General features: G+C 36.8%; 1 protein-coding gene and 1 long non-coding RNA gene across 6 annotated transcripts; both read right to left on the bottom strand.

Moving 5' to 3' along the window:
• Positions 1-619: 619 nt before the first annotated feature.
• On the bottom strand, positions 620-7,945 carry LOC131022575 (uncharacterized). 5 transcript variants are annotated; one of them, XM_057952081.1, is made up of 20 exons: positions 7,777-7,945; positions 7,426-7,644; positions 6,990-7,098; positions 6,526-6,897; positions 6,375-6,430; positions 5,637-5,880; positions 5,510-5,565; positions 5,127-5,373; positions 4,867-5,030; positions 4,576-4,718; positions 4,392-4,493; positions 3,970-4,105; positions 3,706-3,792; positions 3,488-3,649; positions 2,658-3,011; positions 2,306-2,454; positions 2,058-2,179; positions 1,424-1,605; positions 1,124-1,312; positions 620-1,016 (listed from the first exon to the last, which is right to left on the bottom strand). In XM_057952081.1, the coding sequence occupies exons 1-20, from the start codon at positions 7,819-7,821 to the stop codon at positions 735-737; spliced, it is 3,420 nt and encodes a 1,139-aa protein (XP_057808064.1). In that variant the 5' UTR covers positions 7,822-7,945; the 3' UTR covers positions 620-734. The 5 variants fall into 5 exon arrangements, with proteins under 5 accessions (XP_057808064.1, XP_057808065.1, XP_057808067.1 ...); XM_057952082.1 differs by having other exon boundaries at positions 1,424-1,602; XM_057952084.1 differs by having other exon boundaries at positions 6,990-7,094; positions 7,777-7,888.
• A 6,708-nt stretch (positions 7,946-14,653) lies between these two features.
• LOC131022574 (uncharacterized) lies at positions 14,654-18,328 on the bottom strand. The gene is made up of 3 exons (XR_009101342.1): positions 17,960-18,328; positions 15,637-15,699; positions 14,654-15,014 (listed from the first exon to the last, which is right to left on the bottom strand). It is a non-coding gene; the product is annotated as an uncharacterized LOC131022574 (long non-coding RNA).
• Positions 18,329-27,654: the final 9,326 nt, after the last annotated feature.

Here is a 27,654-nt window from a genome sequence, read left to right as displayed (position 1 = left end):
CGGAGAGCCGCCTCCACCGAGCCCCAGGTCCCCAATCTACCTATTTCCTTCGCTCAGTCGGACGGCAGCCCAAGCCACCGCCATTTGTGAAGGATTCTTTCCTCGCTTTTCGATGGCAGACGAATTCAAGATGTTAGCGGTGGTGGCATCCTCCAACTGGTAACGACAATGACAGCCTTGGTCTTGCCAGACATAGGAGCTATCAGCAACGATGTCGCCGGATTTCAACGTCGGCAGCCCCAAATAAAAATAAAAAAATAAAAAAATCTAACAATGTTAAGCACCGTTAAAACACGGGGGTATTTGGTGCGATTTTGCCACGTTGAGGTAGTAAACAGCTCTGACCCTGACTATAAGGTCCTGAACGAGATAGGGGCATCATCGATAGAGAGAATTCAATACTTAACCTAAAAAATTGAATTCAACATATATACAAATTGGATACATACAAACAAAATAAAACAAATATTTTAATCTTTTTAAGATTATTTTATTCACATTTAAATTTATGAAATTTTTTATTTTAAAAATTTTGTTTAGAATTCAATTTTTAAAAATGAGATGAAAAAGATATAGAGCCCCACATGCGAACTTAGGACTTACTGATGGAATTAATTCATTAGGCAAAAGATAATAGAACCATTTATTTGATTATAGATAAAAGTGAGTAACATTATATCGATGTTTTGTATTAGAGAGTCCTAAAGAAACTAGCTGGTTGGAAAAAATTCACCTCATTTTTCGCACTGGGCATTGCTGGATGGATGCAGTAATTTCACTAGAGCCTGAACCTTTCTCTCTATTGTATGAAGTCGTTCAAACCTCCTCGACTCCTCTTCTGCAATATCTACATTTGCTAATTTGCAAAATGACTGCAGTGCATTCTCAGCTGCAGCTTCCAGATTACGCAATGCTTCTTCACACGATGTCATGATTTCTGATTCTCCAACTTCATCGATTTTCAAGTTCAACGACGAGTCAGCCTCCTTGGCAACATCAAGTGCATTTCCAGCATCCTGTAGACAGAATTTCACTAGCATTTTAGATAGTGATCTTTCAAATGTTTATGCTAAAAGAGTGCGCTTTCTCTTGCACCTTCTCAAGATTCTTTTTCATGTCATACCTCAAGGGATGATAATGATATAGATTTCTTTGGCAAAAAAGGGGAATCAGCCTTTCTTGGGGATCCACCAATGGAATCTTGAGCATGCATGCATAAAGATAAAGACCTCTTTCTGCCTTGAAGAAGTTCTCTACGCACAAGGAATCCAGAAGGATAGTTACTCCTGCTCAATGATTTTCCCCTTTCTGTCTGTCAAGGAAAAGAAAATTAGGCACTTCGCCTATTTAGGCACCACATCAGCAGAGGGAGAGAAAACTGTAAGCGATTGTGCTAGAAAGAGGGGGTTTCTTATGTTCAAACCTTCAGCTCTGCAGACAAGTTCCCAAAATTCATTTTGTAAATCTTTTGTTCTTCGTCTGTTCCACTAGAAAAGCTTGAACTGTCCAAAGAGGCATCGTGTACATTAGTGTCAATGTTGGTTCCTCGAGAAGAGAGCTTGATGCGCTTGTTAGAATGAGTATTCTCCGTAACCAGCCCTTCTGCTGCACAATAACAATGGAGTTAGTATACTAGAACCTATCTATAGACTTTATCCAATTCCAAGGGCACAATTCACAAGCTAATAAATCTAGTGGATTATCTTAAAATTACAAATATTACTGAAAAAGACTAACCATCAAACTAGTGATTTCATTTCTAAGATGACACAAGGTAGAATAAACTTCTTGACAGAAAATGTATTTGGTACATTCAAGAGCACATTGCTGATTACTTAGGAATGTTGAATACGTTTTGGCATGAGCACATAGAGTCGGTTAACATTCTTCTTGATCATTAAAGCAATAAGTACTCAAGAATTTAGTCATTCATGTATTTTGATCAAATAATCGAACAATTCTACTGAGATATCCATCCATCATTATTATTAGTCGCCTTTGAAGAAGCATATGATCTATTCACAATTGACGGTAGTGTGATGATATAAGTATCTTACCCATGCCTCTGCTGTCCGTTATTGATCCCTGCACATTTAGGCCCTTCATATCACAGGTTGTGGGGGAATCAAGAAAATCCATGCAAACAGTATGTATGGTTAACCAGCGAGTGTTTGATGCCCTGCGACTCAACCACGCACATAATGTGAAAACCCCTTAGATAAGCAAAACCATCCTTCCAAAACAGAACCCCTTAGATAAGCAAAACCATCCTTCCAAGTTCCAAAACAGAAAATTGCCTGCTTACCTATAACTTTCTGGAGGTGTTGGAGATACACTGCTTTCAGTCTCTGAGAAACATCTGGGTATGGTTCCAGAATACAGATGGCCAACTTCTTCATTATCTTTAGACAGACTTTGTGATTGATGACATGCAGAATATTGTTGTGAGTCAACCTAAGGGAATAAGTCATAGTAAGTGATTGCACTGTTATAGAAACATGGTGAATTTGTGTTGGACAATAAATAAATGTTGTCCATATATATAGCTGTTTCTGACATGAATGAAACCAAAATGTTCCTTTTTCTTGCACAAAATAAATAAATAATAATTGAAAAAACAAAATGGAAGTCTGAAGAGTGAAATTAAGCTGCTCTACCTTGGATGAATTAGGATCTGTATCCGGGGGTGCCGAATTGTCAGTAACTTGATGTTGTGCCCATTTCGGAAGTCGTGATACACTGAACCTAAATCCTTCTTTCTCCAGATCTTTTCCATCTTGGTATAACATGTCACTGGACCAGTGTCTAAGATTTTCATTTACAAGTGCCTCTTTGCTGTGGTTTTTTTGCAGGAGGTCAAACACTTGATTGGAATTTATCTGATTAGAAGCCACAGGAGGATTTGTGATTTCCTGCGGAAATTGACCAGAAATGCCCTTAGATCTTTGCAACATTTTTGAAGATAGAAGAGCGGGGAGCTTCCAGACAAAGATACAACCTTCGGAACCAACCTGAAGTCACCAGAAAATTGACAACCATCAAGAAAGATGTGAGAAACTTGACTTACTATGTGCATAATTTGAGTTAATTTCAAAGGGTACTAAAAACAGAGCACAACATTTGTCATTTATAAGTATACAATATCGCAATGTCCACTTCTTTTGCTAGGTTAATAAGTAGGCAGTAAGTAATTAGAAAAAACAAGAATAACACAATTTATTAAGAAACAGATGCTTGTCATTTCTTAATTATAAGAATATATCCAGTAAATGATCACTCAAACTAGAGGACAATGGAAATTTGAAAGCATATAGGAAATTTTTGTTTCCAATAACCAAATCCACTTTCAAGATATCAGCTGTGTTTGCTAATGCGCGTTATGGAATGTCTAAGTATTAGAACACCATGAAAAAAATTTAGACTGTAACTATTTTACAAGTTCTACAGCCAAAGAAATCAAAAGACCAATAAAATAAAAATGACTTACAGACACAAGATGTGAGCAGTCGGATAAAAAGATGATGCCTGTAACAACACCACTATGCCCTGTGGCTTGTGCAGCCATCTCTCCAGTCACATAGTCATAGATGTAGATGCATCTATTAGAATAAGAGCAGGCAAGATAACTGCCGCTTCCATCAACAGTAACCTGTAGTCAAAATGTAAGATATCTGGACGAAACTTCTTGGAATTGTGTGGGCATACCTTTATTGGGTCACCAATGTCTCCATCATGCTGAAACCATCTAATTAGTTTTCCAGATCGAATATCAAATGCATTTATCTTCTTATCCTGCAAGAATATCACGTGGCTATTATAGATAGAACAATCTCATCAACTAATCAGGATAAACTAACACAGAATTGTATAAAAGTTAACGATTACGCATAACAATGTTTGTTAAGGACCCATGTTTCATCATTTCAACTGAAAATCTGAAGGTAAGGGTACTTTCTTTGTCATCCTTACTTCGCCCACAGTTATTGCTACATTCATTGGATGATCAACAGCCACATCGTAAATGGTTCCATTAGTTGCGATTCTGTGAAGGCAAGAAATCTTACACCCTGTATCACTCACATCCAGACTATGAAGAACCAGGGACCTACACAGAAACAACATTGTCAGTTGGACATGCTACAACAGAGCATTAACCTAAAAGTGCATCCCTACATGTTTCGCAACCCACGCCTAGCATATTACATAATATTACAAATCAACAGTTAATAAACATAGTAGTAACCAGTTTCATTTAACAAAAAAATGCTTTAGACTACAGATGCTTTATGTAAACATTCAAACCTACATGAAACACAAACTATTTTTATGTTCATATTTAATACTAACATGAAGTAATTTTTTGGTGGTCCCAAATCACTCAGATGACTCACCTATCAGCACCACAACTGAGAATCTCACGACCACTTTGGGCGACTTTTACTGCAGTAATGGCAGATGAGTGGTAGTCAATACTTCCATGGAGATTAAAGTTCCTGATTCAAAGTAAAAGAATGAGTTTGCATTCAGTAAGTCCACCACTTACAAAGAGTTTATAATATGCTATGAAAATGTAACCTGGAAGCATCGAAAAGATGGATGAGTCCATCCCGTCCTGCTGAGGCAAGAAAGAGACAATTTTCTAAAGCTTCACTGGATGGAATGTCATCCTTGTCAGCCAAGTTGAAACTCAAGGAAAGAACTTCTGCACTATGAGCATCCTACAAGTGCCCAACACGTAGAGTCTCAACAAGAATACAAATCTTTTTAAACAAAGAAAAAATACAAAAGAGGTGATAAACTGATAATATATTTGGTAATATCTTCTGTTATTTTAGAGATGACCGCAATTGAAACTAAATATTTTACCTTAATGAAAATATAATCAGAACTGTGTAAATTAAAGATATGGATGTTTCCCTGGCAATCACCTGCTGCCAGGTGCTGTCCATCTGAACTAACTGCCATTGCCCTAAACCCATGAGAGGAAATATCTTTTGCAACAGAGTCGCGTTCAAAGATCCCAGCACTCACTGTAGCATGGAAACAGAGCAGACATGAGGAAAACTTATTAGCAAAAGTATAAGCTTAGATTGTTCGGTTAAAAAAGTCAAGAAGTTAGAAACCACCTAAACACATGGCTCCACCAGAGCTGCCATTCCCAGGAAGAGACAAACTACTGTCTAACAAGGCAGATTGAAGCGCAAGATCCCACAACCTAATGTTACCATCAGCTGAACATGTTGCAAAAGATAATCCACCAGAACAACCTTTAGCAACACAAGACAGAGATGGATCGTGCAGATGTTCACATGGAACATTTTTAATATCCCATATGCATCCACTATGTGAGACGAGGACACAACACCTGGTAGCCTGGATAAGATAGGATTCTATTACTGCAATAAATTATGTCACTAGCATAAGTTAAAGATTGTGACTTCAGGATCAAGATTATAGAAGAACTGAATAATGGTGATAAGATTGAGAAAAATAATAATATCTAAACTACCTTGTGTATATCATTAATATCCCATACGTAAAGGCTATGGTCATTATAAACCACCACTGCAGAGTAAAAAGATTGCTTAGCAGACAGTATTGAAAATTTTCAACAGTAAAGAACCATAGTAACTTGCCAAGCTTATCTGAAGTTGAAAATTGGCAAGCAATGGCATCGGGAAATGCAGGCAAACTTTGAAATTCAGTTTGGCCACTTTCTACTTGGCAATCTACAGAATTGGACTCTTTGCATCTTTTGGTTTCATAACATAATCCACCAGCATATTCAAGAGAGCGGGAGGCAAATAGTTTTACAACTCCATTATTGCAAGCGCAAGCAATCAAATTTGTGGATGTCGATATTGCATAACATTTCTCAACCTGAAATTGGAACAAAAAATGGGGTGTATCACGAATGACAGTCCAATGTCATAGCTGTTTCTGCGAAATTGATTTAAGTTAATTAATATTTGATCCATAAAATCAATTAGTTTATAGTTGGCATTGTATATGCATGCAATTTCTCGAATAAAATATAAAATTCTCTTAGTGAGGAGAAATCTAGTAGGGAGATACTATTTTTGCATGAGACAAATTTGTAACAAACCCATCTAGTGGGAAAGTGAGTTTATGACACATGGTTAGAATGAAACAGGATGGTTAGAATGAAACAGGATGGTTAGATTGAAACAGGTTTAGTTTGCTAAGGTAGGTTAGAAGATCCATCAGAGTGTACTTCTATTAGACAAAATGTAACATATAGACGATTCAAACGGCTAGCCACTGAGAATCCGGCTATACACTGAGCATTTGATAAAAGTACATATGTCAACTTAAATTTAAGATGAACATACAGGAAAAACATATGTATCTACCTCTAACTCCACCAATTTATTGACCGGCGAGCCAGGGCATACCATGTACAAAGTTCCTGTTGAAAAATATAAGTGAGTAATATTTATCAATTGAAAATTGTTGAATTTATTAGGGGAAAATAATCTACTTGACTATAAGTTGTGACTTTGCCTTTATTGGTAACTGCATAGAAAGGAATTGGCTCAGCAGCCTGATTATGATTGGCACTACTACTACTCTTCCAGCTAGGAGATGTAACAGCTACAAATGACAAGTCCTTTGGACCAAGATCAACTTTCCTCAGCAAGGTCAGTAACGCAGATCTAGTACTCATACGAGACACAGGTGACCATCTGACTTTCCAGATTTTCAGCTGATTCTTCTCAGCAGCAACAATAAATTTGCTATCTATTGAGAACTCAATAGATGCAATAGGAGAAGAAACTGAAGATGATTTAACTTTTGCGGCTAAAACCTTATTTTGCCAATCCCAGAGACAGATATATCCATCACGAGGCACTCCAGCAGAGACCACGTATTTGCCTGTAAGTATTAGTAGATGGTTCCATAAATAAATAATCACAACTGAATCAATCTTTCCAAGCATAAATTATGAGTAAATTTAACTAACTAACCATCAGCAGACAGAGCCATGCATGCCACGCTGTATGAGTGGCATTTGAACTCACATATGAAAGCTAAGGTCTCACAGTTCCATACCAATACTGCAGGTTGATGACCTGACTGGAACACCATATTAGATGTCAAATTTTAATATGAATCCCTACTTCAGAAAAAACAAATCTATACATAATAAAATAAATAAAAAAAGAACATCTAATAATAGTTATACAGAATTTTTTTTCCCGATCAAATTCACTTTTCTTCATAAGGAAAGTGATGGATTAGAACCATATTGTATATAACAGCCTTAACTGAGCCTACATCAGTTACCATTCATATTCTAGTTTCATTAATAATAACTATCCGGATAAAAAAGGTGTCAATTCTACTTTGGAGTCAAAAAACACCACACAAACTCAAAATGTGCCTAAAAACAGAGCTTATTACCTCGCCTGCTGCAACAATCCCTGCGTCGCTCGATAAAGCGACGCAGCTCAATGGTTTCGGAACTCGATTCGGCGCCATTAGGTGCGATTGAGTGCCCGAAACGACATCGTACAGCACCACCACACAACCGGCAATATACGCGCACTTCGAACTTGAAACGCTCGACGACAATCCATTCCCATTTTTTATAGTTAAACCAATAACTTCCTCCAATATCAGCTGCAAATAATAATAAAAACAATTTTTTAAAAAAAAAGGTCCGAACGAAATACAGACCAAATCACTCATTGTTTTAAAACGATAAACAAACAAATAAATCAGAGAATGCCGACGAGATTGGCTTGCACGAACATTTTGCGGCGCAATTGGTTTGCTCCGATTTCTGCCTCGTTTCATGTTGTCCGGTGAGAAGCCCTAGATAGTACACAGCAGCACGGTGGTAGTAAATTCTGTATGTATATGCTGAGAGAGAGAGAGGCGGGAAATCAGCGCGAATTAAAGAAACAATAATTCGTACGTTGTTTCTCTGCTACAGCTGCTTGTCTGCTTCCAATCCATATCTATATAATACTTCCTCGGTCCCTTAAATAAGTTCCTCTTTGGGGACGGCACAGTTTTAAGAAAACTAGCACACACCCACTGACCCACTCGTGCGATGCACAATCAGTATCGAAAATGAAAGATATTTTAAATAAATAAATATGCATATTAAATATATATAATTTAAATATAAATAAATGTAATTATAAATCTAAATAAAAAAATTTAAATTATCTACGACATAATTTCAATAAAAAAAAACATGAATTAAAAAATATATAAATTTTCAATTTTGTATTTTCAATTACCAATTATGATTTTCATTGATAATGTGTATAAATATATAAATGCACCATCAAAAGTAAGTATAAATGATAATGAGTATCATTATATATCATATAATATTCTAACATGTTCAAAACTATTTATTTGCATATAGTTTAATAGTATATTTTTTTACTATATATTTAATCATATTTATGTGGTCATTTTGTTTAAATACAAATTATAAAATAAAATTCCTATACAACATCCAAAGAATTGATTTTGCGAAAAGACAGGATTCATTTTCATAATAAAAATGGTCAATTTATTAAGTTTAATTTTATAATATTGAATAATGATGTTGCATTATTTTAGTTGGGGTTTCGATTTTAATAAGAAAAAATTTATCTGAAAAATGGTTTCATCGGTGAGTCATAAGTGCATACATGCCATGTAATTTGAATAAACATGACATCAATTATTTTTATATGCATCAAAACTTTTAGTATTTGTGTATTTTACTGACAAATGTTTTTTATCAATGAGTTAGCCGAAAAAATAAAGGGCCGAACGTGTCATTCATTTTCAAAAATAAAATGTGCAGTTGATTTAACTAAATTTGAATAGACATGCTACTACAAAATTAAACTCTTCAATTTATTTTTATTTTATAATTTAAAGAGAATCAATAATGATTATCCAATTAATATTTTTTTTGCTTAATAGATAAGTAATTGTCAATCTAATATTAAATTAAATTAAGAAATAATAATAATAAATATGTTAAAATTTGTTATTATTATCGATGGAGATTTCTTTTATGTTTACGATATTTCCGAATGTGAATTGATTTTTCCGTTATCATTCTATGAATTTCAGAGAGCATGGCAATTTTTTAAAAAATTTTTTATTTGCATTTTACAATGCTTTTGAAATTAAGCTAGATGAAAAAGAAAAAGAAATCTCGTTTCTAAATTAATGAAAAGAAATGTTGGAAGATGGAGGATCGTGGGCTTGTTAGGTGTTAGCCATAGATATTAGAGAGAGAATAGTAATTAGGAACAAATATTAGAGAGAGAGAATATTAAAAATTAAGAAAAGTAATGGAAAGAAAAATATGAAAACTGAATTCACGGTATGTGCGAAGAAGTAGGATAGTCCAAAAAGAAAAAAGAAAAAAAAACTGAAATTTTAAAAATTGGCGGCAAAATATAGTCGTTAAAACTGTGCTTTTATATATTATGTAGATGTTGTAAGTGTATTGATAGTGGAGAAAAAGTTGTAATTATTATTGGAAGTTGTGAAAAAGTATTCAGAGTGGTGAAAAAGTGAAAAGTAAGAATAAATAAGTATTACTAGTGGTGGGGTAGTTGTCCAAAAATGGAAAGAAAGAAAGAGGAACTTATTTGGGAGACGTCCCAAAAAGGAAAAATAAGAACTTATTTCAGAGACGGAGGGAGTATATAATAACAACCCCGAATTCCGTATATAGTAACTTCAATTCAGCTCAAAATTTAATTTTCAGATCTGGAAAGTTTAAAATCCGTTCATTAATTTGTGATCTGTTAGAGTAGAATCAATAAACCACTAATAGCGCGTATTTTACAATTGATATTTATAAATAATATATTTACTTTTTGTTAAATAGAGCGAAAATGACAGCATTAATTTGTGATATGTTAAGAGTAGCATCAATAAACCACTAATAGCACATTTGGAGTAATATTTTTAAAAAGCTACCAAAGTTTGAAAACTCCACTTTTATAGACTTCTACTTTTCCCATCTCCCCAATCCTAAATTTTCCACTATAACATATGTAGCTTCAACAGAAACTTTTTTTCTACTGCATTTAGCTCTGCTACAAGTATTTTAATGATGTCACATAACATAGGCATAAGATTGAATCTAAGTGAGGTGGGCAAATTGTCGCTTCCGTTTCGGCCTCCTTATGATACGCAACTCTAAAAATAATACTCCCTCCGTCCTAAATGAAATGTCCTACTCCCTCCGTCCATAAATTAATGCCCTACTTGGGTCCTGGCACGGAGACTAAGAAAGCTGAAAAAGGTGATGTGGATGAAATATAAGGGTAGTTGACTAAAGTGATAAAGTAGTTGACTAAAGTGATAAAGTGATAAAGTGTAGTAAATATAGAATATAAAAGTGAAAAAGGTGTTTGAAGGTGGGTCCATTAGTGGCAAATGGTAGTAAATATAGAAAAAATAGAAGAGTAAAAGGGTACAAAAAGCAAAACAGGGCATTAATTTGTGGACAGTTTTTTAAAGCCAAACAGGGCATTAAATTGTGGACGGAGGGAGTATTTCTTTTCGGCACGGAGATTAAGAAATGTGTATAAAGTAGATAAAGTGGGTTGGTGGAAATTATTTAAATATTAAGTATAGAGAGAGAGTATTGTCAAAAAAGAAAACAGGACATTTCATTTGGGACAGCCCAAAAAGGAAAACAGGACATTTCGTTTGGGACGGATGGAATATATGATATGAACAGCTCTTCTATTCTCCGAACTTCTACTGTAATTGTAACTGAGCTCAATTAATGGCGATTAATAGCCGAACAGCCACTATAAATATTTGTGCGATCTGAAAAAATTTAAGCATAGGTTGATTCTTCACTACCTTCATCATATTTTTCATTATTTCACGTGCATAAAAAAAATGGCTCCTTTCATTATTCAAATTTTGGCGTTAAATAATTATTAAACGGTAATTACGTTCTAAAAATTATGTTAATTAAGAAATGATGAAATTAAGTTGCCCATAATTAACAATTGCTGAAATTGAGTTGCTCCTAATTAGCTTCAGTTTATTGTATATATATTGCGCAATATGTGAGTCAACAAGTGAACTTTTTCTTTCATTGTCTTTCCACAAAGAAATTCAGAAGTTTGTGTCTTCCATTAGCCATCTCGCTTATCGTATTTATGCTTCTTCTTTAATTTCATTTTTCCTATCTTTCTCCCTTTTTATATTTTCTTTTCATTCATGAGTCGGTGCTGCCTTTTTTTTGCTTCTTTAATTTGATTTTTCCTATCTTTCTCCCATTTTATATTTTCTTTTTATTCATGAGTTGACGTTGCGTATTTAATAGCTCTTTTCAATTAAATTTAGTGTTCATTTTTTATCTATTGAAATAACATATTTTCTTCTAAAATAACATAATTTTCGTATTTCCAAACACCCTTTTTCTTTCTTGGGAAATATTAAAAAGTTAAATGATTGGACCGGTTACTATAAGACTACTCCCAACGGTGACATTGAGGGAGAGTCATGCTAATAGGACAAAACAAGTTGGATAAAAAAATAATTGGAAAGTCACAAAAATTGCGTGACCTGGGGGATCTGCCGCCCCAAGTCATGCTTCTCTATTTTTTTTCTTTCCTTGCCACTTGTCAAATTTTAACTGGTGGATTAAATATTTGGATAAACAAAATTTTATAATGGTTTATCTTTATAAAAAATATATTAAAATTATATTAAAATTTTTCTTATTTTTAGCTCTATAAATAGAGCCTAATTTCACTATATTTTCACACCAAACAAAAACTCTCTTTCTCTCAATTTCACTATATTTCACGTATTGTACTTTCATATATTTAATTTCAGTTGTGTGTTTAATTCTTGTAATCTTCCTTTGTGATTGAGTTAAATATCAATTATAATATATGACAATGTTTAATTATAAAATAATTACAATTTTTTTTTAAAAAAAATATTTTATTTATTAAATATAATAAATAAATATTTAATTTTAATTTATATTTTATTTTAGATATTAAGATAATTTAAAAATAAAGTGAAAAGAAAAAATATGTAGATTGGGTTGGTGTCACCATTGTGAGTAAAAATTATGTTAGGTTGTGGGTTGTGTAGGTGGATGAGAGAGAAATGAATATTTTATTAAAAAGTGAAGTAAGGTTGGGTTGGGTGAGTGTCACGACTGTGGGTAGTCTAAAGAACGGTGTAAAAAAATTATGGTATTTAGGCGTGATGAAACATTGCCCGAAATATATTTTTATAAAGACCTCATCAAAAACTTCAACTAACCCAATTTAATGTTACTCTTCTGCCACAATGAATCGACACATTCTTTCAAACGATTCTGTAACTAAACATCTTGCCATAAATATATGACAATGCAAAAACCTCACAAGTTTGGACCGACACATCATCAAACATAAACTTATTTAGATATAAAATCCCATTCTTACAAATCGTTGCTCCACACATCTAATCTAATTGTATTTTCATTCTTACAAAAATGATAATTGAAAGCATTATTCATTGAGTTGGACTTGGGTGAGGGCACCCGCATGGGATGCGGCCGGGTCGACCCGCGCCCCAACCCTGATCCTGACCCGCGCCCATTTGATCCGTCACCCCAAATTATTACATTTGCTTATAGTAAATGCTACCTTTAATAAGCATAACATATACATTTATTCGCACAAATATATGCTTTTGTAAATATAAGTATTTATCTTCATTTAATATAAAGTATTATATTTTTACACCCTAAATCCTATAAATTAAACCCTAAACCCTGTAAACTAAACCCTAAAACCTAAACACTAAACCTTAATATGAGTATTTACTTTTAATAAGCATAAGATATACATTTTGTTACACAAATGTATACTTATGGCAATATAAATATTTACCTTCATTCAATATAAAGCATTATACATATCAATAATTATTTTTTCTTACGATAATAATTATTTGATCAAATAATAATATTATTATTTATGTTTATTAAAAGTAATCATTGATATATATAATAAAAAGTAATAATTGATATGGAGAAATGTAATGTTTCAAAAATATTATATTTATTGTAATCATTGTTGTCTAAAAAGTAATTATTGTTATAAAGCTTACTTTTCTTCACATCAATAATTACTTTTATTTACAAAGATTATTACTTAAGTAACTAACTAAAAGTAAACATTCGTATGAATAAAAATAAACATTGTTGTGAAGAAATGTAATGTTTCAAACTTAAACACTGAATGCATACTTTTATTTTATCTAAGATATACATTTACATGCTTAAATGTATACTTATGTGAACATAAGTATTAACCATCATTCAATATTTTTTAAACCTAAACACTGAATACTAAACCCTAAATAGGGAATACTAAACCCTAAACCTTGAATACTAAACCTTAGTCATATTCAATAATAAACCCTAGTCATTCAATAATAAATCCAAATGACAATATTTACTTTAATTTTATCTAAGATATACATTTCCACGCTTAAATGTATACTTATGTGAATATAAGTATTAATCATCATTCAATATTTTGTAAACACTGAATACTAAACCCTAAACACTGAATACTAAACCCTAATCATTCAATAATAAACCCAAATGGCAATATTTACTTTTATTTTATCTAAGATATACATTTTAATGCATAAATGTATACTTATGTGAATATTAGTATTAACCATCATTCAGTATTTTTTAAACCTAAACACGGAATACTAAACCCTAAACCTTGAATACTAAACCCTAGTCATATTCAATAATAAACCCTAGTCATTCAATAATAAATTCAAATGACAATATTTACTTTAATTTTATCTAAGATATACATTTCCATGCTTAAAGTATACTTATGTGAATATAAGTATTAACCATCATTCAATATTTTGTAAACTCTAAACACTGAATACTACACCCTAAATAGGGAATACTAAACCCTAAAAGTGCTATTACTTTTTCTTACACAAATAATTATTTGATCAAATAACTAAAGTACAAATTCTCATAAATTGTAATGACCCGCTCTTTTATATATTTTAAATCCAGTAATGAGTGTTTATTTTTGTTCATCAGTGAATGAAAACGGTTATTATCCTGATATGAATTCAGCTTATGATCCTGAATTTATATTGTTAAAACAGTCAATGATTTTATTTCAGAGTTATAACTGACTTAGCAAAGTCACGTTATTTATTTAAGCGAGATGGAATTAGAATTTATTTTTACTCAAGTCGTGGATTATTTCCGACTCGTGAGTTAATTAAATCTGCGGATTTAATTTAGATTCATTTTATAATTTATCGATTTAAGCGAAAAATCACATGTCGAAATACGAGATTTATTTTAATAAACAGTACCAAGCAGATACGAGCACGCGATCCATCTTACAGTTATAGAATCACCGAGACATAGAAAATACATCATTAATTCTTCTCTACATTTTTTTTATTATTTCTTTTTCTTCCATAAATTTTGTTCCCCAACTTCTCCACACCATTATCATCACTTTTCCCCACCACTATCTCTAAACCTTTAGCTTTACAATCAACCACCACCTCCATAGTTTTTATATTCAGCCAACAATCGTCCGACCGGCCTTAATTAAGGATAATTAATCCGGGAAAACCATGACTGGGGAAGGGAAATTACGAAGCGGGTTTAGAAAGGGGTGCATAAAAGAATACTCAAAGAGCTTGAATACGTGTGAAATACTCCTTAAAAAGGAAAAAGGCATAGTTCGCATAAAAAGGGTACTCAAAGAACTTGTATACGCGTTATATTCCTTAAAAAGGAAAAAGGCATCGTTAGGGGCTTGGCTAAAACATTATCAGAGTTTGCAACGGAAGGTGTAACTAAAAAAAAATCAGTGTTTACAGCGGAAAGCATAACTGAGATACATGTATGAAGACATGTATCCTTTCTGAGCCTACTTTAAGTTCGACAAAAACTCCACTCAGCAACAACACTTCATCGCCCATCACAGCTCAACCTGCACAAACATAAACATCGAAGGGCTAAGTACAAGAGTACTTAGTGGGCAGTTGCCAAGCATATAACATAACATCATTAACATTTTCACAATATCGCATAAGAGGCATGAGTTTCTTTCATATTCTTTGCTCATTAAACATTTCCAAATTCATAAATAGCATGAGCGCATTCTTTATCATTAACAATCATAAACACGCATCGTGTCGTGGAGAAGGCCTTCCCCAACGAACACGGGCATCGCACCGTGAGAGGGGGCCTCCCTCAGCGGTCACGGCATCGTACTATTGAGGGAGGCCTCCCCCAATAGACGCTGTAACACTGGCATACTGGCATACTGGCATCGCGCCGCTAGGGAGGCCTCCCTCATCGGACACGGGCATCGCGCCGTGAGGAAGGCCCTCCTCAACGGACACGGCATCGTACTGTTGAGGGAGGCCTCCCCCAACAGACGCAAGCATCAATCACAGGCATAAACTTATCAGCGTAAAGCATTCAAGCGTAATCAAGCGTAAATCATTTAGCGTAAAGCATAATAAAGCATACCACACTTGAAGATCCAATTTGCATTTTAAAGCATAACATATGCATAGCATTTTATTTACGCGTAAGAAATTGCCCACCTGATAGCAAAGTTTTGCTAAGGTACTCTAACTCCTTGTGTAGTTCTTACTCTCGCGCTTGACCTTAATCACGAGAATATAAAATAAGACATTGCCTCGAGGAAAATTCTTAATTAATGAGAAAGCGTAATTTAACTATGCATGAATCTGGTATGCATGTACTAATCTTTTCGAACGATATTCGGGGCATCCTACTATTTATCCTCGTTAATAGATTTAACTAACTCTCGTCTAGCGCGGTCGAATAAAACTTGATTCTTCCTTTCTCATCGGAAAATTCTAGCTGTGAAGTAAACCTCGCATTTGTACTCGTTCGAAATAAAAGAACTATCTCGGCTTTAATCGAGGTGTGACCTCGTAGAAATTATCGGGCTTTTCGATAGAAACATAATTACTAACGTAATCTCAAATAATTAATAGGCTCAAAAGAGAGTAGTCAATTAATTAAATAAAACGAGTAGCTTAACTCAAATAAATAATGGCAGCTCAAAATAATAATTTGGCCTTAAGGAAACAATAATATAAGCTCAATAATTAAGAGGCTCAACAAGGCAGCCTCATAATTAATTAAGTAGAAGTGGGCCTGAATAAATAGTACGAAAGCCCAATCAAAATAATTCCTTGGCTTAAGTAATTAAATAAATCTTGGCCCAATGAATAAATAATGAATAGTTGGGCTAAGTTAAATAAGTACGCAAGGCTCAGCTGCAATTAAATAAGCCTCGGCCCAAAGAAATAAAATAATAAGGCCCAAATTAAAATAAGGTCTGTTGGGCTCAAAGTGAAGGATCCGGCCCAAAGAATCATATAATTCAGTCCAATTGAAATAATTCATGAAGGCCCAACAATTTTGCCCAAGAATAGAATGAATTATTCTGAGCTTAAAATTAAATAAAACTCGGCCCAGCTGATATGGTACAACAGCCCAAAGAATTAAAAGACAAAGCCCAATTTACTTAAAATAAACAAGCTCCAAAAGAATTAAAAATCGAAGGCCCATTTGTAGAATAAAAATAAATTAGGCCCAACTTAAATTAAATAACTAAAGCCCAATTGAATTAATAAAAGAGGCCCAAAGTAAATAATAATGAAGCCCAAGTCATTAAAATAACATCAAGCCCAACTCCTCTCTCTCACTCTCGGCCCTGTTCTTCTTCTCGCTCTCTCTTATCAGACGAGCCCCTTATTCTTTCTCAAAAATAGTCGAGAACTCCCATCTCAACATCAGTCGATGATTTCAGTCGCCGCCTCTGCTCCGACCGGCGTCGGCTACCGCCGAGTTTAGGTCCGGCGCGACCGCACCCGTCTATCTCCGTATCTTCTCTCTTGCTGAAGTTCGTCCGAGGTGAGAGGGCGTGCCCTAGGTCCTTCCTGACATCGCAATCGCCGCTGCAATTCCCGGCGAACCGCCTGCGTCTCGTTCGTTCTCCTGCGTCGGACTCTCCTCTCCGCAGAGCCCCAATTCGAGCCCTAATCGTCAAATATCAGGTCGCCGCTGCACCGCGTCTCCGTCAGAATCTGATGGCTGGTCGCCGTTCTAGTGCTGCTCCGGCCTGGAGTCGGTCGGCCTCGCTCACCTTCTCCTCCCCTCGTTTCATCTTTCAACATATCCGCAACCGAGATTCAAGCTTCCTATTCTGAGAATTCAGCCCGCCTCTACTGCCTCTTCTCCGCAATCGTTGAGTGAAATTGTTGCTGTTGTCGCGCTGAGGTTCTGCGTGACAGTAGGCCTTCTAATTTCACCGTCGACGCTGTCCGAATTTCCAGAAAGAAATGGATCGCCGCTGCAGAGCAGCCGCTGCTCGGCTCGATACCGGTCAGCTTCGTTCGCCCCTGCCCCTACCGTCGTTGTCTTAGTCTCAAACCGACCGAGGCAGTCAGCCCGCTTTTCCTAAGGCTAAGTCGAACTCGCCTCTCCCCTATTTTTGTGTAAAAGGAATTCTTGTGGTATCTAATACTCTATGAATCCCATAAGTGTTATTGCTATTTTCTTTTCTGAAACAGTGAGATGTAATACTCTTGATCTCTCTATATATATACATATCGGTTATGCTAGAGATTAAAACTAGGCACTGTGATTTGCTAATGTATCAAGAATTTTCCTTGCTTGCCTCGTGTGATAAGAAAATATAGCATAAACTGATTTCGATTGCTAAGTCCCTGTGTGCATATATATATACTTGTTTCCTGTTTAAGCTTCTAGTTGCTAAGGTGAATGATGTTAACAAGATTCATGTTGATATCCATGTTCTATGCTTGGGTATTATGACAGTGTATGTGGCTTGAATAAATTGAGAAAATAAACTGAGATAGTAGTATATACCTGTAATTGTTTGTTGTTGATGGCTGTTGTTGTTGATTTGTATGAGATGAACTGAAATAAGGTTGCTACTTTAACAAATACAGGTGAGTAAAGAATGAATGGAGGTAGGTTGCTGCTGAATTGTTTGCTTGAAGGAGTGTTGGCTAGTAGCCTTAAAGAATCGAGATGGTGGAGGTGGTTTGAATAGGTGGGGAGCAATAGGTAGTGGGGTGGCAGCACACTTATTTTGCTTTCCACTAACTTTATGGACATTTCTATCTATCTTCTTTAATTGTTGTGCCAACTAGAGTGAGTGGCAGTAAGGTGGCCACGTAAATTTAACCTTGTAATATACTATATGATTTTCCCCAAGCTGGGAAGTAGACTGTATTCGTGAACTATAATAATATATTGGCTTCTATTCTCTATCATCTGTTACTGTATCTGTTTGATATCTTTTTCCTTGCCTGCTAACTTGATAAACTATAATATAACTTAAATTAAATCCGTAGATTTAATCTGCTTTGCTGTCGGAATAAATCCTCGACTTCTAGTAGCACTAATAAAATATAACTGCTTCTGTTTCTCGATTAATAAATAATTTGACTTTGCTAAGTCAGTTATAACTTAGAAATAATAATTATTGAATAGCTCAATAATCCTCGTCGCATTTTTCTCATGCATACAAAAGCATACGGCTAAAATAATACTCCATCTCTGATAAAAAAAATCAGGACTATAAACTGGATTCATTTATAAAAATTGCATTTACTGGTTTTAATCATAATTAAAAGAGCGGGCTACTACACATCAATAGCTTGAGAGAATTGTCTAGTTGCTGCAAAACTTCAAAGAGGTAAGATTGGCTTAGCCTTATCCATTTTTTTTCTCTTCTTAGTTCTCCCTGCATTGTTAAAGAAAAACAAGATATGTGACTCTTTTTCAGCTATCTTCTCATTAAACTCAAACAGAGCAACAGACAGCCAAAAGGACAAAACAATCAAGGTATTACCATCTCAAGTTAGTCTATATGTTTGCATATTTCACACCCCAACATAGCATGCTTAGATCAATCAAATTCAGATATAGAATAGCTCAATCAGTTTTTATTCACAAGCCAAAGGCATAAATAGCAGTACATCAGACTAAAATTTTTATGCGAGATAAGTACGTTTCAACATTTTAGCTACTAAAACAAGTACTCAAGATAGCAATAACATTTATGAGATTCATAGAGTATTAGATACCACAAGAATTTCTTTTACATAACTATTGGGAATCGAACTTAGCTTTAGGAAATGAGGCTGACTGCCCTGCTCAGTGAATCGAGGACGCGGCGACAGAACTCCAGTCCGCGACCCGGCGAAACAGCAGCTGTAGTTGGTGGCGTGGCTCGAACCTTCGACTCCGGAGATAGCAGCAACGGCGGACCTCTGCTCGGCGGAAATTAAGCACAGTGGCGAGCGCTCACGGATCTCCAGAAATGCCTTCGCCGGAGAAGAAGTTATAGCAGCAGCGGTGCCGGGACTCGGATAATCGACGGAGGCGGCCGAGACCAGAACGCGGTGACGATTTCCAGAAGTCTAGGGCACGATTTTGGGCTCTGTCGGAGGAGAGAGCGAGACGACGCTTCCAGCCATTCGCCGGTTGCTCAGTGACGGACGCCGGAATTCCAGAGCGGCGGTGGTGGGCTCCTCAACGGAGGACAAATCGAGAGAGTTCGAATTTCTTGAAGGAGGAATCCTTGACTGATTTTGAAAATGGAGAAGAGGGGTTTTAGGGAAAAGAAGCATCGGACCTTGGCGTGGCAGAAACTGACTCGCCGGATTTCGGAGCGGCGACGGCGGCGCCTCGGCTGGAGCGAGAGGGAGAAATAGAGAGAGAGAGCTTGACTGTTTTGAGTGAGACAGAGAGGTGTGCGTTCTTTTGTGTGTGTGTGAGACGTGAAATTGCAGATGGGAAGAGAGAGATGTGGGGAAACGGCTGTGGGGAGAAATAAGGGAGAAAAGAGTATTGGGCCATTTCATTGGGCCGGATTTTATTTAATTATGTTGGACTCTTTATTTGGACTTCGTTTCAGTGGGCCGATTTTGTTTTAATTTTCAGTGGGCTTGAGTTGGGCCGAAAATTTGGGCCTTTATTTTTCTTTGGGCTTCATTATTTATTTATTTTTGGGCTTTGTTGTATTTATTGTAATTGGGCCGATTTTAATTATAAATTGGGCCTCTGATTTTATTTATATGGGCCGATTTTAATTACTGATTGGGCCTCTTAATTTATTTATATGGGCCTTTAATTATTCACATATTTGGGCTGCTGTATCATTTCAGTTGGGCCTTAGTTATTATATTTTAGTTGGGCCTTATTTATTTTAATTCAAATTGGGCTTTAGTTTAATTCATTGGGCTTTTGTTATATTATCTTCGTTGGGCCTCCTTTGATTTATTTAATTGAGCCCAGCTAATCAAATAATTATTTATTGGGCCAAGATTTATTTAATTACTTGAGCCGATGAATTATTTCAATTGGGCCTCTCATGTTAATTATTCAAGCCCACTTTTACTTAATTATTAGGTTGCCTTATGTTGAGCCTTTTAATTATTTAATCTTATAACATTACTTATTCCTATTTATTAAGCCGATTAATTATGAGGTTATAAAGTGAATAAGCTGAAGTATTTATTTATTTTCTATTGACTACGAGGAGCGGGGTTTATTTAATTGACGGATTAGAACACCCCGAAGAGAACGGATTAATTTTTGTTAATTATCCGGCTTCATGAGACGAGACTTAGCTTTTGTTTAAATCCGATAGCCTGGATTAACAATAGAAATTCCCTGATTATTATCTCAGAATAATAGTTCATGCATACGAGATTCATGCATAGTTTAATTACGCATTCTCATTTAATTGAGAATTTTTCCTCGATTTAAAGTCTTACGTTATTTTCTCGGATTAAAGGTCGAGCGCAAGAATAAGAGCTCGTCAAGGAGTCACTAATCTGTAGCAAAGCTTTGCTATCAGGTGGGTTACTTTCATATATATCAAATGAGTTTAATGTTATGTTTGAACAGTTATTTCATTGCAAAATCTTTGAACTGAAAATTATTTCAACTGTTGTCTTGCCATAAATGTTTCAATGTTTGGTATGATATCTATCTGATGTGGCTTTGCCAGTTATTATGAAATCGAATTCGGGTCCTGAGCAGTTGATAGCTATCCTGCCAGGGCTAGTGTACACCAGTGACCGTGAGTCATCTAGCGGGTTGGCCGGTCAAGTGTCCGTGAGAGGTGGCCACCTCTCCGGCACACAGTTCCAGATATGATAGATTACAAGAGAACTTAGTCTGCAGACGAACTTTAAGAATCACAAATGAATTTAGTAAGCTTGGGCATTTTTAGCGAAAAACTCCCTTGCTGTACTGTTTATGATGGCATGACAATTTACAACTTTACGAAGCATGTTATATTTCATAGTAGGCATATGTGCCCACTGAGTACTTTTGTACTCAGCCCTGCATATATTTCTAAATGTGCAGGTTGAGCAGCTGCCGATGGTGATGAAGTGACGAGCGGGACTCTTTTGTCTTATTATGTATTAATGAACTCTAGGGTTACATGTCTTCATACATGTAATCAGAACCTTATTCCGCTGCGTACTCAGAAGTTTTATGTTATTTTGGATAAGTCGGAGTTATCCGAACTTACTAGTTATTTGAGTCTATACGACTAAAACTCCGTTATATTATAAATATCCCTGTTGTTAACAATGATACTACGATCCTTTCTTGTTTGATTATTCCCCTTTCTACCCCGCTTCTAATCTCCCTCCATTAGTCACGGTTTCCCCGGCTTAATTATCCTTAATTATGTCCGGTCGTGACAGAGTGGTATCAGAGCAGTTCATTTGCTCTGAACCCTAGAGTTAGCCCATTTTTCTAGTATGATCACTAATATATATGAGTCAGTCAACCAAAGCTCATCACTTCATCACATCGTCATGCTCAGCAAGAAAGAAGGTGGTAATGATTTTAAAACATTGAGAAGTTCACGTTTTATATGAATGTACTGATGCTTACATTCAAGTTTTATGCTTTATTGATTGATTAGATATCTCAATGAACTTAGATGCGTTAAGAATGCATGATCACTGTTACGAGAAGAACAATAGAAGCTAGAAACTCAGTTATATTTCACTATAGCCATGGTTAAGAGCTAAGAAAGAAAAAGAGAATCCCATGAAAGCAGTGCAAGCGGAGTGCCACGCACGAATCACTGAAGCAGGCATAGTTCTTCATTCAGGTTGTTCACGAGTGACAGAACACCGAATCGACTATTGCCTTATTTGATGATAGATCACGTGAGTCATTGCTCGTAGCGACGAGTGTGACTTATGTAATCAGCTAGCTATCGCATAATGAGCTAAGACTCATTACTAACTCTCGATTATCACCAGTTATGGCATGAAGAGAACCTTCATGATTTATGTTTGAACTTCAGAGTCGGACTCATATGCAGTTATAACACTTTGTGTATGATGTTATAGCATCGCGATTAGAACTGCCAGCTTACAGTTTCAGATATTCAGAACCTTTATGATTACAATTACCTATTATATTACACGTGAGCATGATTTAGAATCCCTATTGATTACGATCACCTGCTACAAATCGAAAGGAGGATAGGTGCCATGGGTAACTAGAAGTTACCAACCATTATGATTGATCATAAAAGTTTACGCAAGTGTGTAAGACGAGAGAAGTTCTCGAAGATGGTTTAGAGTTTAATAATAGCTAGAAGCGCCGACAGTGGATCAATGCTGAAACAACAGAATTAAGATTCTAATGAGACCCTAAGGATATACTCAAGATAAATATATATACCTTAACCTATCGAGGACATCGCCTCAGTTAGAACGTCTTGGATTATGCATTTAGTCTGGTAGCCGCAATGAGAGCATTGACTAAGGTCATTTTATGACTTAGCATTACACATGGGGACACATACCCTATAAAGGTACTCAGATGAGCAAAAGCTATTTCCTTATTGAATGCGTGATGATTCAGAAGGTCTTTTGCAATAACACGGAAGAGTGCTTCAAATTATATGGTTGCATTTCAAGAGCTATGTGAAGGAACACTAAGTACTAGAAGTACTACAGTAAGATCATATAGAGGAACATTGTTGAGTAAGGTCGAGCCTACCTTATTTCACCTATAGAAGATGTTTAAGGATTGCATTAAACTAGGAGGCAGACTCCAAGTTTGAGAAGCTCTAGAATATTCTCAAGGACATGTTCAAGATATTAAGAAGAAAGTAGTGATTTTAGACCAAATATACCTTTTGCAGCCAAGGAATAAGAGTTTCCAAGTTCGGAAAAGTATTTCCGAGTGACAGAGAAGTAGTTATGTCGGACCTAGCCAGTCCACATGGCCAAAATCTCAGTAGTCGTCATATATGGGTCTTTAAACCTATATATTTTAAACCTTCATCTGAAAAGCCAAACGGGTTCAGACTATTAGGTCATTTCGTTTCGACCTTTCAGTCAATTCATTTCTACCCTATGGTTATTCATTTTCAATTATTTGGCAAATTATTGAAACACTTTGCCTAATTGCCATTTGTGATTTGAATCATTGCGATATACTAGCTATTGGTAGATTTTCTGTGACCCAAGGACAAGCAGATACTCATCAGATTAAATCAATCAAACACGTATGCTTCAATCCAAGGGTCAAGCACGTAATGCATACAAACATTCTCTTTTGCATTTAGTAGGACGTTATTTGTGTATTTCAAAAACGATGATCATTTCGATGCTTTTGTATGCCCCTATGTTGGCTTAGTTATTTTGATAAGTATTAGTACGAAAATGCTGGTTCATAGGGCATTTCGGAACTGAGCTCTTTCATGATGACCTTGCTAGATAGCTAGTTCATCGTGTATAATGCTTGGATAGATCACCAGATCTATATTCAATTGTTGATGAAATAGTCCTCATTGATACTAATTTCCCATGTCTATGTAGCGACCCTATCAGTCTTTTGCGGCAAGTTACTTCTGCTATGTTATTTATATACTTTCATGAGGAAGAGTATGAGCGAGATTTGAGAATCAAGAAAACAATTTACAGAATCGATGATATGCATCTGTGTATTACATTGGTGACTATATGTCGACTCATCGGAATGCCAACAAAGCAAAGGCGTCCGAGAGAAGTTGGATAGAACAATAGTATGCCTTGTGATGTTGCATTAACAACTTGTGTTTTGACCTAATAGAATGCCGTCAAAACGAGGACGACCAAGAGGAGGGGGCAGGATTCCCCGAAATGAAAGAAGAGGCCCAGAAACAGGGCCAGAACCAGAACCCGAAATAGTTCAACCACCTGTTCAGCCAGAACGACGGATTGAAGAATTATTCTTACGACAGAACCCACCTACCTTCAACGGGACAGGAGACCCGGCAGAAGCTGAAACTTGGGTTCGCGCTATTGAACGCATTTTCAACTTCCTGCGTTGCACCGACCAAGAACGTCTGACTTGTATGTCCTTTCAGTTGACTGGGTCAGCTGATTTCTGGTGGGAAGCAAGGATGAAAACGATGACAGCAGAGCAGTTAGAAAACCTGACTTGGGAACAATTCAAAGCCGGTATATATGACAAGTATATACCCAAGAGCTACCGCAAGAAAAAAGAGGCTGAATTTTACAATCTAAACCAAGGGAAGATGTCGGTAACTCAATACGACAGGATGTTCTACGATATGTCTAGATATGCACCGGAACAAGTTGACACAGATGAGAAGATGGCTGAAAAGTTTTGTGCCGGACTGAGGCACGAGATTAGGATGGCTTTGGCAAGCCACGGAGGATTGTCTTACACTGAGTCGCTCAGCCGAGCGTTAGACATTGAGGCAGCCATGCCTGGAGAAAGACTTGCAATTGTACCTGCGCCAGCACCTCCATAGGATCAAAATCATAATCAGAATTTTAACGGAAAAAGGAGATGGGACAACAGTAAACCGAACCAAGGCGAGAAAGGCCATGGCAGGGATGGGTCTTCCAGTCACAAGGCTATGGAGGCCAGAGTGCACCGAAACAGATGGGAAATAACCAACAGAGAGCCCCACATTGCCCCAAATGTAACAAAAATCATGTGGGAATCTGTAAGGCCGGCAGTGATAGTTGCTATATCTGTAACCAGAAGGGGCACTATGCAAACCGGTGCCCGAATAAGCAACATGGAACGGGTTCAAGACCAAACCCACCTATCCAGGCTCCACCTCTGCGAGCAATTCAAGCTTTGCCCCAACCATATCCAAGGCAGCAACCACAGTATCAGCAGCCACAGCAGCACCAACAGCTACAGTACCAACCACAACCTCAACAACCGTATCAGCAACAGGTCCGCCAACAACAGCAGCGACAACAGAAACAACATGAAAAACCTCGTCATGCTAGAGCCTATGCTATGAGGCAGAAACAGCCCGAGAACAACCAGGGAAACCTGGCAGGTATGGGCATGCTACTCAATACTCCTGTTGTACTTCTATTTGATACGGGCGCATCGCATACTTTCATTTCAAGTACATGTGTCGACACCTTAAAACTTAAAATGGAAAGAGCTGATCAGGAGTTGAATATATCATCACCTATAGGAGGGATGACGACAGTAGATCATGTGTGCTTGAACGTAGAACTGAACATAGGGTCACTCAAGATTGTAGTGAACAGCTCGTATGTTATACCGATGGGAGATGTGGACATAATCCTAGGAATGGACTGGCTAGCCGAGAACTATGCCACCATCCTTTGTAACGAAAGACGGATATCGTTTCGACCCCCAGGAAGTGAGCCGTCACATTTCCACGGAATTAGTATGGGAAGAAGAAAGATGATCATCTCCGCCCTGCAAGCAACGAAAATGATGAAGAAGGGATACTCAGCTTACCTCGTATACTTGCACGGAGAACTGGGTACTGAAAAGAGTATAGAAGATGTAGCAATTGTACGGGACTTTTCAGATGTATTTCCAGAGATTCTGCCAGGGCCACCACCGGACAGACCAATTGAGTTTACCATTGATTTGGAGCCCGGGGCAGCTCCCATTTCGAAGGCACCATACCGAATGGCTCCTAAAGAGTTGGAAGAACTCAAGATACAACTGCAAGAACTTTTGGAACTTGGATTCATTAGGCCAAGTGTATCACCTTGGGGTGCACCCGTACTTTTCGTGAAGAAAAAGGATGGCACATTGCGAATGTGCATAGACTATAGGGAACTGAACAAAGTGACAGTGAAGAACAAATATCCTTTACCAAGGATAGATGACCTCTTCGACCAGCTCAAGGGAGCAAGCGTGTTCTCAAAGATTGATTTGCGGTCTGGTTATCACCAGCTGAAGATTCGACCAGAAGACGTACCTAAGACAGCATTTCGAACTAGGTATATATGGTCACTACGAATTTGTAGTTGTGCCATTCGGGCTAACCAATGCGCCAGCTGTGTTCATGGACCTCATGAATCGAGTATTCCATCCGTACTTAGACAAATTTGTCTTGGTATTCATAGATGACATTCTGATCTACTCGAAGAACGAGAAAGACCATGAGGAACATCTGAGAATTGTCCTAGAAACGTTGAGGACGGAGCGTCTTTATGCCAAATTCAGCAAGTGCGAGTTTTGGCTCAGCGAAGTCACGTTTTTAGGACATATTGTATCATCAGAAGGGATTAAAGTGGACCCTGAAAAAAGTGCAAGCGGTGCGCGAATAGAGATCACCTACTAACCCTAATGAGATAAGAAGTTTCTTAGGATTGACAGGTTACTATCGGAGGTTTATGGAAGGATTTTCCAAAATTGCAAGGCCAATGACGCAACTACTCAGGAAGGGAATAAAATTTTCTTGGACAGAGGAGTGCGAGAAGAACTTCCAAGAACTTAAGGAAAAGTTGACTACGGCACCAGTGTTAGCCGTCCCAACAGCTGACAAGGAATACGTGATCTACACAGACGCGTCCAAAAATGGACTTGGCTGCGTGCTAATGCAAGAAGGAAGAGTGATAGCATATGCGTCACGACAGCTTAGGCCACATGAACTGAATTACCCGACTCATGATCTGGAGTTAGCTGCAGTGGTGCATGCGCTGAAGATTTGGAGACACCACCTATATGGAGTTAGGTGTGAGATATTCACAGACCACAAAAGCCTGAAATACTTTTTCGAGCAAAAGGACCTTAATATGAGACAAAGGAGATGGCTCGAACTAGTGAAGGATTATGATTGCGGTATTAACTACCACCCGGGTAAGGCCAATGTGGTAGCTGATGCATTGAGCCGTAAAACTCAATCTAGGTTGGGATGTCTCGTCACCCAAGAGAATGAGCTCATCAAAGAGTTTGGAAAAATGAGCATAGGAGTGGTTAAACCACCAGGGACGATAGCAAGCGTTGTTGCAACAATACCTAGCTTGAGAAAGATGATTGTAGAAGCACAAAGAAAAGACGAGAAAATGGAGAAACTACGGGAAGCAGTAAGGAAAGGAGGAGTCAAGAATTATCAAGAAGCATCAGATAATGCTATCCTCTTTGAGGGAAGAATATGCATTCCCCACGATGATGAGCTTAAGGATAAAATCATGAGTGAGGCTCACGATACCCCTTATACTGCCCACCCAGGGAGTACTAAGATGTATCAGGATCTAAAGAAACAC

The sequence above is a fragment of the Salvia miltiorrhiza genome, chromosome 4 (genome assembly GCF_028751815.1).
Source record: "Salvia miltiorrhiza cultivar Shanhuang (shh) chromosome 4, IMPLAD_Smil_shh, whole genome shotgun sequence".
In the NCBI taxonomy this organism is placed as follows: Eukaryota; Viridiplantae; Streptophyta; class Magnoliopsida; order Lamiales; family Lamiaceae; genus Salvia; species Salvia miltiorrhiza.
This window is presented reverse-complemented; position numbering and strand designations above follow the sequence as displayed.

What these genes read in the sequence shown, in the direction of transcription:
- LOC131022575 (XM_057952081.1), bottom strand. Translation starts at nt 7,821, where the DNA reads ATGAAACGAGGCAGAAATCGGAGCAAACCAATTGCGCCGCAAAAT. An exon ending in GGATTGTTGCAGCAGGCGAG is followed by an intron (nt 7,099 to 7,425) that starts GTAATAAGCTCT and finishes ATGGTGTTCCAG; the next exon opens with TCAGGTCATCAACCTGCAGT. An exon ending in AACGGACAGCAGAGGCATGG is followed by an intron (nt 1,606 to 2,057) that starts GTAAGATACTTA and finishes GTTATTGTGCAG; the next exon opens with CAGAAGGGCTGGTTACGGAG.